Source organism: Bos indicus x Bos taurus, chromosome 2, assembly GCF_003369695.1.
Source record: "Bos indicus x Bos taurus breed Angus x Brahman F1 hybrid chromosome 2, Bos_hybrid_MaternalHap_v2.0, whole genome shotgun sequence".
Taxonomy (NCBI): Eukaryota; Metazoa; Chordata; class Mammalia; order Artiodactyla; family Bovidae; genus Bos; species Bos indicus x Bos taurus.
In genome coordinates, this window is record NC_040077.1 from 128,670,296 (window position 1) to 128,690,597 (window position 20,302).

At 44.7% G+C, this 20,302-nt stretch overlaps 1 protein-coding gene across 3 annotated transcripts in view; it reads left to right on the forward strand.

Moving 5' to 3' along the window:
* CNR2 (cannabinoid receptor 2) overlaps nucleotides 1-7,418 on the forward strand; it is a 36,750-nt gene extending 29,332 nt beyond the window's left edge. For all 3 annotated transcript variants that reach the window (XM_027520475.1, XM_027520472.1, XM_027520481.1), the window contains one exon: nucleotides 5,094-7,418. In XM_027520475.1, the coding sequence (XP_027376276.1) occupies nucleotides 5,139-6,224 (1,086 nt within the window). In that variant the 5' untranslated portion in view covers nucleotides 5,094-5,138 and the 3' untranslated portion in view covers nucleotides 6,225-7,418. The remainder of the gene's footprint in view (nucleotides 1-5,093) is intronic.
* The last annotated feature ends 12,884 nt before the right edge of the window (nucleotides 7,419-20,302 follow it).

Below are 20,302 nucleotides of genomic sequence, written 5' to 3' on the forward strand. Positions count from 1 at the left end.
CTTAGCTTCCCAACAAGGGATCGAACCTGCACCCCTTCATTGGAAGGTGAAGTCTTAACCACTGAACCACCAGTGAAGTCCTGATGCCTGATTTTTAAAAGTCTAAATTAGATCATTTCCGTTTGTTATTGTTCAGTCACTCAGCTGTGTCCACCTCTTTGTGACCCCATGGACTGCAGCACTCCAGGCTTCTCTGTCATTTGCCATCCCCTGAAGCTTGCTCAAATTCATGTCCATTGAGTCAGTGATGCCATCCAACCATCTCGTCCTCTGTCGTCCCCTTCTCCTCCTGCCTTCAGTCTTTCCCAGCATCAGGATCTTTTCCAATGAGTTGGCTCTTTGCATCAGGTGGCCAAAGTATTAGAGCTTCAGCTTCAGTTCCAATCCTTATGATGAATATTCAGAATTGATTTCCTTTAGGATTGACTGGTTGGATCTCCTTGCAGTCCAACGGACTCTCCAGAGTCTTCTCCAGCACCACAGTTCAATACCGTTACTCACTTCCTAAATAAAGCTGCAGCTCTATTCCTCTCTCTCGGCTTATGTTACTGTCATTCACAATTTTACTTGCACTCTGTTTTTATCCCCTCCAAATCAGTCTCAGTCACTATTCAGTTCAGTTCAGTTCAGTTGCTCAGCGGTGTCCGACTCTTTGCGACCCCATGAATCGCAGCACGCCAGGCCTCCCTGTCCATCACCAACTCCTGGAGTTCACTCAAACTCATGTCCGTCGAGTTGGTGATGCCATCCAGCCATTTCATCCTCTGTCGTCCCCTTCTCCTCCTGCCCCCAATCCCTCCCAGCATCAGAGTCTTTTCCAATGAGTCAACTCTTCACATGAGGTGGCCAAAGTACTGGAGTTTCAGCTTTAGCATCAGTCCTTCCAAAGAAATCCCAGGGCTGATCTCCTTCAGAATGGACTGGTTGGATCTCCTTGCAGTCCAAGGGACTCTCAAGAGTCTTTTCCAACACCACAGTTCAAAAGCATCAATTCTTCAGCGCTCAGCCTTCTTCACAGTCCAACTCTCACATCCATACATGACCACAGGAAAAACTATAGCCTTGACTAGATGGACCTTTGTTGGCAAAGTAATGTCCCTGCTTTTGAATATGCTATCTAGGTTGGACATAACTTTCCTTCCAAGGAGTAAGCGTCTTTTAATTTCATGGCTGCAATCACCATCTGCAGTGATTTTGGAGCCCCCAAAAATAAAGTCTGACACTGTTTCCACTGTTTCCCCATCTATTTCCCAAGAAGTGATGGGACCAGATGCCATGATCTTCGTTTTCTGAATGTTGAGCTTTAAGCCAACTTTTTCACTCTCCACTTTCACTTTCATCAAGAGGCTTTTTAGTTCCTCTTCACTTTCTGCCATAAGGGTGGTGTCATCTGCATATCTGAGGTTATTGATATTTCTCCCAGCAATCTTGATACCAGCTTGTGCTTCTTCTATTATTGCTTTATACAGACATGTTTTTATTTACTCATACATTTATTCACTTATTTGTTCACAATTCCTTCTTGCCTTTCTATCCTTCCCTCTACGGAGAATTCCTTCTTCTGATGGCACCTCCTTTAGATTTTCTTCAGTGAAGGTCTGTTAGTGAATAATTCTATTTGTATTATTTTGAGTGACAGCTAGCTTTTTGCCATCTATCTTCTGGCTATTATTATTGCTCTTGGCCAATCTGCTTTTAAATTTCATTGTGATTCCTTTGCAGGTATTGTGTTTTTTTAATCTCTGATTGTTTTTAATTTTTTCTCTTTGTCTTTGGCATTCTGAAGTTTTATTACAATATATGTGAATGCGGAATTCATTGTTTTAAAAATTCTGCTCAACACATGATTATATGTAAAATGGATAAACAAGGTCCTACTGTGTAGCACAGGGAACTATATTCAATCTCCTGTAATACCTTACAATGGAAAAGAAACTGAAAAGGTATGTATATATAAATATAATATTATTTTTATAAAACACTATTGACTTTTATTTATTTATTTCCTGGAGAAGGGCATGGCAACCCAGTCCAGAATTCTTGCCTGGAGAATTCCAGAGAATTCCAGGAGAATTCCTCCTGACAGAGGAACCTAGCAGGCTACTGTCCAGGGATCACAAAGAATCAGGACAGGACTGAGCAACTAGCACTTTTTTTTTCTTTTTTCATTGTATAGCATAGGTAGCTATATTCAATATCCTATAATAACCTATAATGGAAAAGAATCTGGAAAAAAAAAATATATATATATACTGAACCATGTTGTTGTACACCTGGGACTAACACAACATTGTAAATCAACTACAGTTAATTAAAAAAAAAAAAAACCTGCTTGAAGTTCACTGTGATTTCTGAATCAGAGGAATCACATCCAGGAGAATTCTGGGCACTTCTCCACTAGCATCTCTTTGAATATGACCTCCCCAATGCCCACCACCAATTTCTATTCTTCTCTTCTGAAATTCCAGTTGGATATATTTTAAACCTTTTCTGTTGATCCTTCCTGTCTCTTAACCGTTCTTCCGTATTTCCCATCTATCTCCTGGTGCAGCCTTTTGAGAAGTTTCCTCAGATCCACTTTCCAGATCAGAGCTTTTGGCTGCCTAGTCTCTTCTGCTCTTTCACCTCCTCTTAAGGCTTTCCGTTTTCAGTGACTTCATTTTTCACTTCCAGAAATTCTACTTGATTCTTCTTCAAATCTGCCTCGCCTCTCACTAAGTAATCATGGTTTTGATTCCTCATTGTTTAATCATATTAAACGTATTCAGATTTCCCTGGCAGTCCAGTGGTTAAGATTCCGTGCTTCCAGTGCAGGAGGCATGGGTTCAACCCCTGAACTAAGAACTAAGATTTCGTGCTGCAAGAAAAAGAAAAAGCCTATATACATATTCTATAACATAAACCCAAGAATTATATGAAGTTCTTGGAAGTCTAATTCTACCGTATGACATTTCTGCTAACTCTTCTTCATGTTTACTTGTGCATTTTGTAATTCTGCATCATGAGCTCAAATTCCCTGGGCCTTTATATGTGGAAATCTTGTGTGACCTGGATAAGAGAGTATATCCCTCTAGAGAAATTCGAAGTTTGCTTTCTAATAATGTCCCTTACAATATTCGGGTGCCCTGCTTGTTTTTCTCAATACTTAGGACATACTTATACTAAAGATGATTCATTATCTGACATTCAAATTTATCGGGACTCCTATATTTTATCTAGCATTTCTACTGCTGTGAAACCCAAGTCTTGTCTAACCATCCCTAAAAAGTTGTTAAACCTTCAGCATCTTACTTACCAAAACTGGCAAACAAAATAAAACACAAATGCAAAAAACTCTCCACCTTATCACTCTGCATTCCATTTTTTTCTTGGTTTTGATTGCCTTTCAGTTTTTTAAATATAACTTTATTTATTTATTTTTGGCTCTTCTGGGCCTTCATTGCTCTGCAGGCTTTTCTCTAGTTGTGGAGAACGGGGCTACTCTCTAGCTGCAGTGCATGGGCTTCTCATTGTGGCGGCTTCTCTTGTTGCTGAGCATGGGCTCTAGGGCGTGCAGGCTTCAGCAGTTGTAACTCTCAGGCTCTAGAGCACAGGCTCTAGTTGTGGCCTGTGGGCTTAGCTGCTCCCCAGCATGTGGGATCTTCCCAGACCAGGGACTGAATCTGCGTCTCCGGCATTGGCAGGCGGGTTCTTTACCACTGAGCCACCAGGGAAGCCCTCCTTTCAGTTTCTGACCCTTCAGTTCAGTTCAGTTCAGTTGCTCAGTCGTGTCTGACTGACCCCAGTCAGAGCGACCCCATGTCCATACTTTCAAAATGAGCGACCCCATGTCCATACTTTCAAAATGAAGCCTTTAGTGTAGTTTTTTGCTTAAACCCAAAAAGCTTGCAAGTCACTTTTATTTCTTATTTTACTTTATTGAGGTATAATTCACATGTGACATAATACTATTTCCAGGTGTATAACATGATGATTTCATATTTGTACGTAGTGGGAAATGATCACCGTAATAAGTCATTGAAAAGTGAAAGTGAAGTCGCTCAGTCGTGTCCGACTCCTTGAGACCCCATGGACTGTAGCCCACCAGGCTCCTCCATCCATGGAATTTTCTAGGCAAGAGTACTGCAGTGGGTTGCCATTTCCTTATTATTACACAGTTGCAGTTTTTTTCTTATGATGAGGAATTTCAAGATCTATTCTTTTAGCAACTTTCAAATATAGTATTAGTAGCTATCCCCAAGACTTTTTTATAATTGAAAGCTTGTACTTTTATAATTGAAAGGCATTTCATCCACACCACCCTCCCACCAATCCCTGCTTCTGGCAACCACCAAGCTAGTGTCTGTATCTTTGAATTAATTTGGGGTTTTTTTTTAGTTCCACATATATGTGAGATCATATAGTTTGCAGGCCACCTTGGCTTCTTGATGTACTTCCCTGGTGGCTCAGATGGTAAAGCATCTGCCTGCAGTGCAGCAGATCTGGGTTTGATCCCTGGGTGGGGAAGATCCCCTGGAGAAGGCAATGGCAACCTTGCCTGGAATACTCTTGCCTGGAAAACCCCATGGACAGGGGTCAGTCCACGGGGTCGCAAAAAGTCAGACACGACTGAACGACTTCACTTTTTTCACTTTTTCAGCTTCTTGAATTCCCACATGCCTCTCCTAAGGCAACCAGCACAGACCTAGTACATCCTCACTAGGATGGAGAAAGGGTAAAATAGAGGGAAAGTGACAAAGTGAAGGTGTGAGCCACAAAGTCGTGTCCAACTCTTTGCCACCCCGTGGACTGTAGCCCACCAGGTGCCTCTGTCCATGGGATTCTCCAGGCAAGAATACTGGAGTGAGTTGCCTTGCTCTTCTCCGGGGGATCTTCCCCACCCAGGGATGGAACCTAGGTCTCCTGCATCGCAGGCAGATTCTTTATGGTCTGAGACACTAGGGACACCGCAGAGAGCAACAAATATGATCCATCTGCTCGGGTGAAGAGTTTGGCTACAGTTAGAGTCGGACACGACTGAAGTGACTTGGCAGTGATTGTGTGAGGTCATTGCACTGATTGAAAAAGACTCATCTCTTCTTCTTGTGCTACAGCAAAGACTTCTTGGCAAGCCCAGCAGAAGCCCAGGGACCCACCCCATGGAGATATGCCTGAAGATAGAGGCAGCCAATGGCTCCAGCGATGGCTTGAATTTCAACCCCATGAAGGAGTACATGATCCTGAGCGGTCCCCAGAAGATCGCGATCGCGGTACTGTGCACCCTCCTGGGCCTGCTGAGTGCCCTGGAGAACTTGGTTGTTCTCTACCTCATCGGGTCCTCACACCGGCTCCGCAAGAAGCCCTCCTACCTGTTCATTGGCAGCTTGGCTGGGGCCGACTTTCTGGCCAGTGTGGTCTTTGCCTCCAGCTTTGTACATTTCCACGTCTTCGATGGCGTGGATTCCAAAGCTGTCTTCCTGCTGAAGATCGGCAGCGTGACTCTGACCTTCACAGCCTCCCTAGGCAGCCTGCTGCTGACTGCCATCGACCGCTACCTCTGTCTGCGCTACCCGCCAACCTACAAAGCTCTACTCACCCGCAGGAGGGCACTGGTGACCCTGGGCATCATGTGGGTGCTCGCCGCATTGGTGTCCTACCTGCCCCTCATGGGATGGACCTGCTGCCCCAGGCCCTGCTCTGAGCTTTTCCCCCTGATCCCCAATGACTATCTGCTGGGCTGGCTCCTGTTTATCGCCGCCCTCTTCGCCGGCATCATCTACACCTATGCGCATGTCCTCTGGAAGGCCCATCAGCACGTAGCCAGCTTGGCTGAGCACCGGGACAGACACCTGTCTGGAATAGCCCGGATGCGGCTAGATGTGCGGTTGGCTAAGACCCTGGGGATGCTCCTGGCTGTGCTCTTCATATTCTGGTTCCCGGTACTGGCCCTCATGGTCTACAGCCTGGGTGCCAGGCTAAGCGACCAGGTCAAGAAGGTCTTTGCCTTCTGCTCCTTGCTCTGCCTTGTCAACTCCATGGTCAACCCCATTATCTATGCCCTGCGGAGCGGGGAGATCCGGTCCTCTGCCCATCACCGCCTCGCCCGCTGGAAGAAGTGCGTGAGGGGCCTTGGGCCAGAAGGAAAAGGAGAGATCCCCAGGTCCTCAGTCACTGAGACAGAGGCTGATGTGAAAACCACCCCCGGGCTAGATTCCAGAGAGCTATCCTGGCCTGATGAGCTCTGATCACTGATGTGATCACTTTCACATTATGAAATCAGCCAAGTCAGAAGTCATTTCACTCCCCGAAGGAGGAAGAGTGGCCTTGGTCCTCTCATCTGACTTGAACCAGCCCCAGAGGCCTGGACACTTAGCCCTTTCCACTGAGTGTTGGTACTGACCCCTGGAAGGTAGCCTGGTCATGCCTGTCTGCATGACCTGATCACAGTCTATTGGGTAGTCAGGCCCTGTGAGGGGCGGCAAGGTGGGCAGGAGGCAGGCGGCTTGGGACAGGCTCAGTGCAGGTCAGAACAACCTTCCCAATAAAACAGATTAGTGCCTGAATTCTCCAGAGACCCCAGGAGCCAGGTGGAGCTTTTACGCTCAGCAATGAGGGACCTGGAGGAGATCTGGGAAGAATGAATCATTCTCCTGGGATCTCAGGATATCAGATGGGATGGCTGGACAGCCCTTCTTCCTGTTTAACTGTTAGGGGCCTCCTTGGTTCTAGAGCTATGAAAGGCCCTACCTGAAGGTCACCCTTCCCACAGAGGGCCAAGAACTAAAATTCGATGAGGATCAAGGATGTCGATCCCCCTCTTGCAAAGGTAACTGACAAGTCTCCAGTTCAGAGCATCTTATTATTAGGGCAGTGGCCCTCTCTGACACCCTGATAATCCCCATCCACAATCACAGTGTCTCCTAGGGACCTGGGGAATACAGAGGAGGCTGGGATCACTTGGCATGCAGAATCTTCAGAGAATTCTGTTGGTCTTGCTAAGTCCTTTTTGGTGGTACCACTGGAAGCAGGCAGTGTGCCAGTCTAATCCAACTCCAAGAAAAAGGAAGATATACACAAAGGTTTTATAAATCCCCGAATTGTTCCCAGCCATCCCTCAATTCAGCCCCTTTGTCTCCTCTTCCACCTGAACCCTATAACAAATAATAAACAGAGCAAGTGGGAGGAAGGGGAAATTCCCTTACCATGTGCCAAGCATAGGGCTCATGTCCCACAGTCCATCAGCTCCAGCAAGGATTCAGCCCCATGCTTTTGAAGATCCCAGGATACCCATGTTTTACATTATCAGGGAGGCTGGATTCCTACCAAAGGGGCTTAAAGCAGTAGGCAGGAGAAATTGCTGATGGTGAGGAGGATGCATAAGAATTCTGATGCAATTATTTGGGACTACAGATGGAATAAAAGGAAATGTATTGATTAAACGTGTCTTCATTTAATATTTACAAGACCAGGTGTTTGCCATTCATTCATTCATCCAACCATCACACCAATACACACTAGGCTCTGTGCTAGATCCTGGATGTCCAGCCATAAATGAGACTCTGCCCCTGTCTAATGGGGCTCACATTCTACATTCTGCTGGGAATAGACCCAATGAAGAAAGAAAGTTGATGGTGGTACAAAGAAAGAAATCATCAAGGCCGTGGAAGAGAGATTATTTGAGGCAACTTTAGTAGAGTAGACCTACTATGTGCTTTGGTCATGAGTTGACTGGCATTTATTGAGATGTTACTGTGTGCCAGGCACTGGGCTAAGTGCTTTTATGTATTTTAAATTATTTGGCTGTAGTGCGTCTTAGTTGAGACACACAGGATCTTCCAGCTCCACTGTGGCACTGGGGATCCCTTAGTTTCGGCATGTGGAATCTAATTCCCTGACCAGGGATTGAATCCCGGACCCCTGCGTTGGGTGTGCAGAATCTTAGCCACTGGACCACGAGGGAAGTTCCTGGGCTAAGTGTTTTTAAATGGGGAATCTCAGTCTCACAATAATCTGATGAAGAGAGTTTGGTGGCCGCAATTTACCGATGAGGACAATGTCTAAAAGGCAAAAATCACTTGACTGAGATCACACTACTGATATGTACCCAAAGCTGGGGTTTTCAACTCAGTTCTGTTTGACTGCTAAGCCTACCCTCTTTACCACTAACTTCTTGGCCCAGTTCAGTCAAATTCTGCTTGATTCGGATAGTAATAATAAACAAGCCTACAAATAATAATCAGACTTCAATAATAATAAGTCTAATAGTGACAAATATGTATAAAGTATAAGTGGTAATATGACTTAATAAATCTAATAATAATATTAAATTTTCATAACAGCAAATTCGGAGAAGGCAATGGCATCCCACTCCAGTACTCTCGCCTGGAAAATCCCATGGACGCAGGAGCCTGGTAGGCTGCAGTCCATGGAGTCGCTAAGAGTCAGACACGACTGAGCCACTTCACTTTCACTCTTCACTTTTATGCATTGGAGAAGGAAATGGGAACGCACTCCAGTGTTCTTGCCTTGAGAATCCCAGGGACAGGGGAGCCTGGTGGGCTGCTGTCTATGGGGTCGCACAGAGTCAGACACAACTGAAGCGACTTAGCAGCAACAGCAAATTGCTGCAACCTTATCATTATGTCTCAACATACTTCATTTTGTGCCCTATATTAACTTCCTGCAGCAACTTTCCACAAACCGAGTGGCTTATAACAATAGAAATTTATTCTTTCACAGTTCTGGACTCTAGAAACTAATCAAGCGTCAACAGGGCCATGCTGTCTCCAAAGTTTCACGGGAAGGATGCTGTTGTTTAGTCGCTAAGTTGTGTCCAACTCTTTTGCCATCCCCATGGACTGTAGCCCGCCAGGCTCCTCTGTCCATGGGATTTCCCAGACAAGAATACTGGAGTGGGTTGCCATTTCCTTTTCCGGGGGATCTTCCTGACCCAGGGTTCAAACCTGCGTCTCTTGTATTGGCAGGCGGGTTCTTTAGCCCTGAGCCACCTGGGACGCTCCCAGTATGTGGACACTTCCTCGCTTTTTCCAACTTCCGGCAGCTCCTGGTGTCCCTTGGCTTGTGGCAGCATAACTCCTACCTCTGCCTCTATCTTCACATGGCCTTTCCCCATTCTTTATTTCTGGGTGTCTTTTTTTTTTTTTTTTTTTCATTTGCAGTATAGCTGATTTCCAATGTTATTACTACATTAGTTTCAGGTATAAAACAATGAGTCAACATTTTTCTAGACAAAAAAAAATTCCATTAATTTATTATAAATATTGGCTATATTCCCTGTGTTGTACAATATATCCTTGTAGCTTATTTATTTTATACATGGTAGTTTGTACCTTTTAACCCCAACTCCTCTTGTCCCTCCCTGCTTCTGTCTCCCCACCAGTAATTACTAGTTTGTTCTCTATGACTGTGAGTCTGTTTTTGTTTTGTTATGTTCATTTTTGTTTGTTTGTTTTTTTAGATTCCACACATAAGTAAGAACATATGCACTATTCATGTTTCTCTGTCTGGCTTATTCCCTTAGCGTAATAGCCTCCAGGTCTATTCATGTTGTTGCACCTGCCAGGAATTTATTCTTTTTCATGACTCGGTGGTGTTCCATTCCACAGCCTCTTTATCCATTCATCTGTTGATGGGCATTTAGGTTGCTTCCAGTTACTGTAAATAATGCTGCTATGAACATTGGGGCTCATGTATTTTTTTGGATTAGCGGAGAGGAATTGCTGAATCATGTGAGAGCTCTATTTTAGTTTTTTGAGGAATCTCTATTCTATTTTCCACAGTGGTTGCACAAATTTATGTTACTACCATCAGTATGTGGTCCACTGGAGAAGGGAATGGCAAACCACTTCAGTATTCTTACCTTGAGAACCCCATGAACAGTATGAAAAGGCAAAATGATAGGATACTGAAAGAGGAACCCCCCAGGTCAGTAGGTGCCCAATATGCTACTGGAGATCAGTGGAGAAATAACTCCAGAAAGAATGAAGGGATGGAGCCAAAGCAAAAACAATACCCAGTTGTGGATGTGACTGGTGACAGAAGCGAGGTCTGATGCTGTAAAGAGCAATATTGCATAGGAACCTAGAATGTTAGGTCCATGAATCAAGGCAAATTGGAAGTGGTCAAACAGGAGATGACAAGAGTGAACGTCGACATTCTAGGAATCAGCGAACTAAAATGGACTGGAATGGGTGAATTTAACTCAGATGACCATTATATCTACTACTGTGGGCAGGAATCCCTTAGAAGAAATGGAGTAGCCATCATGGTCAACAAAAGAGTCCGAAATGCAGTGCTTGGATGCAATCTCAAAAACGACAGAATGATCTCTGTTTGTTTCCAAGGCAACCCATTCAATATCACAGTAATCCAAGTCTATGCCCCAACCAGTAACGCTGAAGGAGCTGAAGTTGAATGGTTCTATGAAGACCTTCAAGACCTTTTAGAACTCACACCCAAAAAAAGATATCCTTTTCATTATAGGGGACTGGAATGCAAAAGTAGGAAGTCAAGAAACACCTGGAGTACTCACACACTAATAAAGTAATGCTCAAAATTCTCCAAGCCAGGCTTCGGCAATATGTGAACCACAAACTTCCAGATGTTCAAGCTGGTTTTAGAAAAGGCAGAGGAACCAGAGACCAAATTGCCAACATCCGCTGGATCATGGAAAAAGCAAGAGAGTTCCAGAAAAACATCTATTTCTGCTTTATTGACTATGCCAAAGCCTTTGACAGTGTGGATCACAATAAACTGTGGAAAATTCTGAAAGAGATAGGAATACCAGACCACCTGACCTGCCTCTTGAGAAATTTGTACACAGGTCAGGAAGCAACAGTTAGAACTGGACATGGAACAACAGACTGGTTCCAAATAGGAAAAGAGGTACGTCAAAGCTGTATATTGTCACCCTGCTTATTTAACTTCTATGCAGAGTACATCATGAGAAACGCTGGACTGGAAGAAGCACAAGCTGGAATCAAGATTGCCGGGAGAAATATCAATAACCTCAGATATGCAGATGACACCACTCTTATGGCAGAAAGTGAAGAGGAACTAAAAAGCCTCTTGATGAAAGTGAAAGAGGAGAGTGAAAAATCGGCTTAAAGCTCAACATTCAGAAAACGAAGATCATGGCATCCGGTCCCATCACTTCATGGGAAATAGATGGGGAAACAATGTCAGACTTTATTTTTTGGGGTTCCAAAATCACTACAGATGATGACTGCAGCCATGAAATTAAAAGATGCTTACTCCTTGGAAGAAAAGTTATGACCAACCTAGATAGCATATTGAAAAGCAGAGACATTACTTTGCCAACAAAGGTCCGTCTAGTCAAGGCTATAGTTTTTCCAGTGGTCATGTATGGATGTGAGAGTTGGACTGTGAAGAAAGTGAGAGTCATTTCCTAGGCAGGTTGATAAGGGGTGTGCTGCTGTTGCTAAGTCGCTTCAGTCGTGTCCGACTCTGTGCGACCCCATAGACAGCAGCCCACCAGGCTCCCCCGTCCCTGGGATTCTCCAGGCAAGAACACTGGAGTGGGCTGCCATTTCCTTCTCCAATACATGAGAGTGAAAAGTGAAAGTGAAGTCGCTCAGTTGTGTCCGACTCCCAGCGACCCCATGGACTGCAGCCTACCAGGCTCCTCCATCCATGGGATTTTCCAGGCAAGAGTACTGGAGTGGGGTGCCAATGCCTTCTCTGGGATAAGAAGTCTAGGGGTCCCCAAGGAGAGAGGGGTCTGGAATTCTCAAGGAGAAAGAAGGACAAACTTTTTTTCCTTCTCTACGTTCCTTAGGATTATATAACAATAATTTATCCTGCCTGAGGACAGTCTCTGGATTAAGGACAGTCTCTGGATTAAACCTTCTGGCTAATTCTGTTATCCTAAAATGTAAATTATGGGAGTAGACCTGGTCTTTACAAGGATTATATAACAATAATGTATCCTGCCTGAGGACAGTCACTGGATTAAGCCTTCTGGCTAATTCTGTTATCTTAAAATGTAAATTATGGGAGTAGGTCTGGTGAGGTCTTTACAACCTCCAGACATTCTTTGGATTCATTGGAGAGTATATAACTTCATTGCTAACACTAGCAAATGGGTACTCTTTCTGCCCTCTTCTGATGCCTATGTCAGAAGCTTTCTCTATCTCCTTTATACTTTAATAAAACTTTGTTACACAAAAGCTCTGAGAGATCAAGCCTCGTCTCTGGCCCCAGATTGAATTCTTCTCCTCCGGGGGCCAAGAATCCCAGTGTCTTCATGTGATTCAACAACAACCTTTCATCTTGAGGGCTCGTCCAGGATCCTTCAGGACAAGGTAAGGATGCTTGGAGCTCTAGTTCTTTGTCTCTTAGTGAACACATTTTCTGCCATGCTTTATTAACTCTACAGTGTGCTTGTGTGGATGAATGACATGCCCTGCGTGAAGCAAGTAAGGAGCCCTGCTCTGCGGTTCCACGGTGATCTCATACGGTTTATGGCAGAAACCTGTAGGGGGTTTATACCAACCAGCCAATGCCAAGAGGCACCCAATGTCTCCTTCGGGAACCGACCAGAAATGGGCAAAGTGTGTGGACCAAACTCTCCTTTCTTGGTCAAATTTTCGGTCTCTTTGACCATTTCATAACTCCTTGGGAATTAGAAGTACTAACCTAATCTATCGGATCATAGACTTTCAATGGATGTGTGATCTATACTGTTACTGTGTACTGTGGCTTAGGTCCCAAACTTGGATTGGTAGTCAAGAAAGCGCCTAGCCTCGCTAGGAATCGAAAGTTCAGAAGCTAGATGGAGCTCTAGCTCCAAGAACATCTCTGAGGTTAAAGGTTAATCAGATTGGGACTGCAATGGGTTTTTTCCTTTGGTAATGCTGGCTCTTAGTGGATCGGAGGAGGCTCTTATACTGGTGTGGTGATGCTTGGAAAGAACATCTCAGTTTTATGTTCGCATCGGTCTTATTGTGGTTAGGAAATACTCAGGGTAGTGCACAGGCACTCAGGTGACAAATGTTTTCCCCAGTGGTCTTAGCTTGGGAGGCATTCCGGAAGGTTACTCTGATTCACCCCGGGTGACATCAGAGGCAAGCAAGGTTAAGGGTGAAGAGCTGGACGTCAAGTAGGGATGCTATCAGGTCTACCCCTGATACATCCCCACCCCATCTTGGTGGTAGAACCAGGAGGGACGAGTACGGCGCCTGCGTTGGTAAGGGGCAGACTAAGTCCGACCAGGAAGGAAAAGCTTTTGGTGTAAAGTCTGTCTACACCCCCATCTAGAGCAGGGAGGGACGCCTCCAGTAGAAAAATGGTGCTGGTCGCTTTTTTTCTTTTTTATAGATGGGAGCTAACAATTCCAGCCTCACTCCTTTGAACTGCATCCTGAAAAACTGGGATAGATGTGACCCTCAGGGCTTAAAGGAGACACACCTGGTCATCCTATGTGATACTGCATGGCCACGGTATCCATTGGAGGACGGCGAATGGTGGCCAGTTGGAGGGTATGATACTGTTCTACAATTAGACCGGTTCTGTAAGGAACAAAGGAAATGGTTAGAAGTGTTGCCCTTTTTCTCTCTGCGAAATATGCCAGACTTGTGTCCTAAGGGTATAGATTTGGGCGTGAAACCTTCAGCTCCCTCCTGTCCTCCTACTTTGCCCCCGTACCTGGGGCTCCAAGCTGAGAAAACTGAAAGCCAGAGAACCCCCCTCAGAAGGGTTGCCTTGGTCTCAGTGGAAATCCAAACTGAGATTCAAACTGCCCACATGGAGGTCCAAACAACTCCTATCTCAGTACACCTCAGACTACTCTGGTTTCAGTAGAAACTCAGACCATTGAAGTAAGAGATGAGATGGAGGACAGGAGACAAAGAGAAGAAGAAAAACTGGTTTCTCAAATCTATCCCTGGGATCATATGTGCAAAGCAGCCAGAGAGACTGAGAAACAGCCACACAAGCTGTTGCCTCTTTATGAAACACCCACCGGGAGAAACAATCAGTCTGTGAGAGTTAATAAGCCTTTTTCTTATCAAGAAATACAAAGAATCAAGGAGGATCTGGGAGACTATTTAGAGGACCCAGAAAAATATATTAGAGCTTTTAAAGGTGTTACTCTGCTTTATGACCTCACTTGGAAGGATGTGATGTATATCTTGGGGACAAACGCTGACTCCCGAGTCAAAGACTCGAGTTTTGGGAAAAGCGGTTACTTATGGAGATGAGTGGCTTGGTAATGAATCAGTAGGGAAGAGGGAGAACGAGATAGGGGCCCTCCCCACTGGGAATCAGGCGGTCCCAACTATAGAACCAGACTGGGACTACAACACAGCTAAAGGAAGATGGGATCAGTCATTTTGTTAGATGTATTCTTGAGGGACTTAGGCAGGCGCGTTCTAAGCCTTTAAACTATGGCAAATTAGCAGACATAGAACAGGAGAAGGAAGCTCCTGGTAAACTCCTAGACAGACTAAGAGAAGGCCTTCGCAGATTCACTGAGATTGATCCTGAAAGTGAAGAGGGAAAAGTGATCTTAAAGGATAGATTTCTCACTCAGTTGGCTCCAGATATCCGCCATAAGCTATTAAAATGGGAATAAGGACCAAATCAGTCTTTAGATACTCTGTTACAACTGGCTCAGTCTATTATGGTAGGGAATATGAGGAAAAGAAAGGCAAAAAAAGATGAGGGAAAAGGCGGAAGCCTTTGCCATGGCTATGAAAAACGTTCTTAAACATCCTGAGAAAAATGCCCAGAGGGACCCAGGTGAAAAGGGATGGGCTTGCTACTACTGTGGAAAGGAGGGGCACCTCAAGCGGGATTGCCCTCAGGCATCTAAGCTGCCCCCGGCTCCATGTCCTGTCTGCAAAGGACCACACTGGAAGAGAGACTGCCCCCAGAGGCGTAGGTCTCCGGGGTCAGACTCTCAAGACAATCAGGACTGAAGGTGCCCGGGGGTCCCCACACAAGCTCCCGTCCTAATTACATCTGAGGAACCCCGGGTATTAATAATTGTGGGGGGCCAACCCATCGATTTCCTTTTAGATACTGGGGCAACTTATTCAGTGCTTACTGAAGCCCCTGGCCCACTTTCTTCCCGAATTGCTTCCATAATAGGACTGTCTGGACGAGCCAAAAGGTATTATTTCAGTTATTCTTTATCTTGCAACTGGGATTCTGTGCTGTTTTCACACGAGTTTCTGATCGTGCCAGAATTTCCCTCACCCCTTTTGGGAAGGGATATACTGAGCAAGGTCCATGCCTCTGTTTTCATGAATATGGAGCCCTCCCTTTCTCTCCCTTTAGTTGAACAAAATGTAAATCCTAGGGTATGAGCTGATGGAAAATCTGTGGGCCGAGCACAAAATGCTATTCCTGTAGTTGTTAAGCTCAAAGACCCGCACGTATTCCCACATAAGAAGCAGTATCCACTGAAACCTGAGGTTAAGGAAGGGTTAAAACTCATCATCGAAATTTTAAAGGAGCAGGGACTATTAATTCCCTGTAACAGTCCTTGCAACACTCCTATTTGGGGTATAAAGAAATCAAATGGTAAATGGAGACTAGTTCAAGATTTACGAATAATAACTGAGGCTGTAGTTCCTTTACACTCCGTGGTGCCTAATCCTTATACTCTATTGTCTGAAATTCCTGAACGAGCCAAATATTTTTCAATAGTCGATTTGAAAGATGCCTTCTATTCGGTGCCTTTGGCAGAAGAAAGTCAATTTCTATTTGCCTTTGAAGACCCTACGCAGGAAGCTTCTCAGTTAACCTGGACAGTTTTGCCTCAGGGATTTCGTGACAGTCCTCACTTATTTGGACAGTTTGTCACGGGATCTACAAAACTTTAATAGCTCTGAAGCGGTGGTGTTACAATATGTAGATGATATTTTGCTCTGTGCTGAGACAGAGGAAGCTTGTTCGCGAGCCTCAGAAGATTTCTTAAACTTTCTGGCAGGCTGTGGTTACAAGGCATCAAGAGAAAAGGCTCAGCTGTGTCAACAATCGGTTAGATATCTGGGCCTAATCATATCAGAAGGAACTAGGGCCATAGGCCCTGAGAGAATTAAACCTATACTAAACCATCCCCTACCTATGACTTTAAGACAATTGAGAGGATTTTTGGGAATCACAGGTTACTGTCGCATTTGGATTCCGGGTTATGGGGAACTTGCCCAGCCTTTATATAAACTTATAGCTGAAACTCAGCAGGCCCAAACCGACAAACTGGTTTGGTCTCCAGAAACTCAAAAGGCTTTAAGATTCCTCAGACTGCTCTCCTGCAAGCTCCAGCTCTGAGCTTGCCCACAGGGTCAGAATTTAGTTTGTCACTGAAAGAAAAGGTGTGGCAATGGGAGTTTTGACACAACCCCGAGGACCTCACCAGCAACCTATTGCTTATCTAAGCAGAGAATTAGATGTAATTTCACGTGGGTGGCCCCACTGCCTAAGAGTAATTGGGGCAGCGGCTTTATTAGCATCTGAAGCTTTAAAAATAATTAATAGACGAAAACTTACTTTACTGACTTCTCATGTGAGTGGAATCTTAAATTCTAAGGTTACTATTTGGATGACAGACAGTAGGCTTCTTAAATATCAGTCGTTGTTAGAAGGACCAGTAACTAAGCTTAAAGTTTGTGGAAATTTAAATCCTGCCACTTTCCGTCCTGAGAAGGAAAATGAAACACCTGGTCATGATTGTTCTCAATTCCTAACTTTAAACTATGCAGCTCAGGAGGATCTAAAGGATACCCCATTAGACAATCTTGACATGGAAATATTTACAGATGGCAGTTCTTTTGTTCAGGATGGAAAGCGTAAAGCAGGTTATGCCGTGGTGACTGCTGAACAGGTTTTGGAAGCAAAATCTCTCCCCCAGGGAACCAGTGCTCAGTTAGTGGAGCTTGTGGCCCTGACCCGAGCTCTAGAGTTAAGCACAGGGCAGCGGATGGGCCTGATAATCTATGTGAGTACTTCTGCTGACTCCAAAACTCCTGAGTCTGCCGTTTGATCCTCAAGACAGTGCCTTCCTATTCTGGGCTCACTCCTACGCTGCATTCCACAATCGGTCTAAATGCTGGGTCTGTGGAGCACTCCCCTCTTCATCAGTGGAAGGCTTCCGGAGGTGGACATCTCCACTTCAAGGAAAAGACTTTCTCAAAGTCTGTGAATACCTTCGACAACAATCACATGCGATGCCTCTTCTTCATCTGAACCCTAACCCTAACCCTAAAATGGACTGGTGCAACACGTTGCACTTTAACTATGGACATAATGTGACTTTTAATTTCGATTTTTAACTTGTTTTAATGACTATGTTGCCTGCATCTGTAACTGTGTAACTGGACTTGTTTCTAGCCGCATGAATGCTTTTAAGTTACAAATGGTTGCTCAAATTCCTGCTACTGTTGCAGCTTCCTCCAACTACTATTTGGGGCCCCTGGATCAGATATCCTCAATATGAGGATTAGGAGAATATGTTGCCTCACCAATTTAGGGACAACGCCCCTTGTCAGCTCGGAAGCAGTTATGGAACGAGAATGACGCCCCTTTCCCTAGGCAACATAATTCTCCTAAAAGAAAAGGGGGGAATGAGAGAGTCATTTCCTAGGCAGGTTGATAAGGAGTCTAGGGGTCTCCAAGGAGAGGGGTCTGGAATTCTCAAGGAGAAAGAAGGACAAACTTTTTTTCCTTCTCTACATTCCTTAGGATTATATAACAATGTATCCTGCCTGAGGACAGTCTCTGGGTTAAACCTTCTGGCTAATTCTGTTATCCTAAAACGTAAATTATGGGAGTAGACCTGGTCTTTACAGGGATTATATAACAATAATGTATCCTGCCTGAGGACAGTCACTGGATTAAGCCCTCTGGCTAATTCTGTTATCTTAAAATGTAAATTATGGGAGTAGGTCTGGTGAGGTCTTTACAACCTCCAGACATTCTTTGGATTCATTGGAGAGTACATAACTTCATTGCTAACACTAGCAAGTGGGTACTCTTTCTGCCCTCTTCTGATGCCTATGTCAGAAGCTGTCTCTATCTCCTTTATACTTTAATAAAACTTTGTTACACAAAAGCTCTGAGAAATCAAGCCTCGTCTCTGGCCCCGGATTGAATTCTTCTCCGGGGGCCAAGAATCCCGGTGTCTTCGTGTGATTCAACAACAACCTTTCAAAAGCTGAACGCCGAAGAATTGATGCTTTTGAACTGTGGTGTTGGAGAAGACTCTTGAGAGTCCCTTGGACTGCAAGGAGATCCAACCAGTCCATGCTGAAGGAGATCAGCCCTGGGATTTCTTTGGAAGGAATGATGCTAAAGCTGAAACTCCAGTACTTTGACCACCTCCTTCGAAGAGTTAACATTGGAAAAGACTCTGATGCTGGGAGGAATTGGGGGCAGGAGGAGAAGGGGATGACAGAGGATGAGATGGCTGGATGGCATCACTGACTCGATGGACGTAAGTCTGAGCAAACTCCGGGAGTTGGTGATGGGACAGGTGCTGGGGTCCAGCCCCGGTGGATCCAGGGAATTCTAAGTAGGGAGGGTGTCGATCAGGAAACAATAGCTTATTTAAATGTTAATTAAAGATATGAAGAGTGGTTAAATAAGGATAGCTCAGTGAAGAAATTCAGTGAAGAAAAAAAGAGGCTGAATAACTTGGTTTACATGGAAAGCTAATAAAATTCCAAGACAAGGAATTTGCGTCACCTACGTAGGCCGCAGGCATCCTCCCATTCTCCCGAAGGAGAGGAGACACTAAGGCATCCCCAGTCAGATCTTAGAAGCCCAGGCATAATTAGTAGGCTTGACGAGCCTCCAGATGGGAATTCAGCCAGAAGGTGAGAGAAAGAATGACATGGGGAGACCAAGCTTCGGTGAAAAAGGCCCGCACTTTATTTTCCAAACTAGTTTTTAATACCTTAAGTTGTGCATAAAGGATAATGGGGGAAGGTCAGTAGTCCTTGATCCTTACCAAAGCCAGGCTTTCAAACATATCATATGCAAAAGTTTAGGTGATTTACATCATCTTCTGGCCAGGGGGCCTGTTAACATTTTATGACCCTTTCTTCAGAAAACTTGTTTTTCTCTAAAGGTGATTATTCTAAAGTCAGGCACCACCCTCTGAAAGCATTAGATAAAGTTGCATTCCTATAGGGCAAAGGTGTGGTGGGCTATAACAAGAAAAGAATTAACTCAAGGGTCCAAGGTCACAAACATTAAAGCTACTACTTACATTCCTATACACCAATTATATTAATCAATACACTGCCAGGGACACAGTGGTAAGGGATATGGAAACTTAGCAGCAAACATTGGCCCAACAAGTGAAAAACCCTTCACCAATACAATTTCTAATCAATCTTCTAACTGCTCAAAGGAATCCATATTTAGACAGTTTAGAACATCTCATGCCTCTCACGGTTGGGAGGCTGTGAACAATCACATGTGGCCGGAAGAACCTGTTCAGGCTGGCTAGAGGACTTCCAAAGGAGTATATAGGTTGAAACACTCTTGTCACGCCCAGGAACTTTATTAACTGGAGCTGTAAGTTAACTTTTTCAGAGAGAGGTGGTGGGGGACAGCCACCCATAAAGTCAGAGGTGTAGGTGAGAGCACAAATCAGTAAAGTAGGCAGACTCTGGTTTTGGGGGTAGGTGCTCGAGAATTTCCAGGGGGACTCCTGAAGCTCGATCCCACCTTTGCGTATGCCGAGCCTCCTTGCTCATGACCTTTGCCATGGGTGGAGTTCCTCACACTGGCTCCCGGCAGACTGGGAGGCCTGGTGTGCTGTGATTCATGGGGTTGCAAAGAGTCGGACACGACTGAGCGACTGAACTGAACTGAACTGAATAGGCAAATTTAGCCTTGGAATATGGAATGAAGCAGGGCAAAGGCTAATAGAGTTTTGCCAAGAGAGTGCACTGGTTGTAGCAAACACCTTCTTCCAACAACACAAGAGAAGAATACACATAGACATCACCAGATGGTCAACACCGAAATCAGATTGATTATATTCTTTGCAGCCAAAGATGGAGAAGCTCTATACAGTCAGCAAAAACAAGACCGGGAGCTGACTGTGGCTCAGATCATGAACTCCTTATTGCCAAATTCAGACTTAAATTGAAGAGAGTGGGAAAAACCACTAGACCATTCAGGTATGACCTAAATCAAATCCCTTATGATTATACAGTGGAAGTGAGAAATAGATTTCAGGGACTATATCTGATAGAGTGCTTCATGAACTATGGACGGAGGTTCATGACATTGTACAAGAGACAGGGATCAAGACCATCCCCATGGA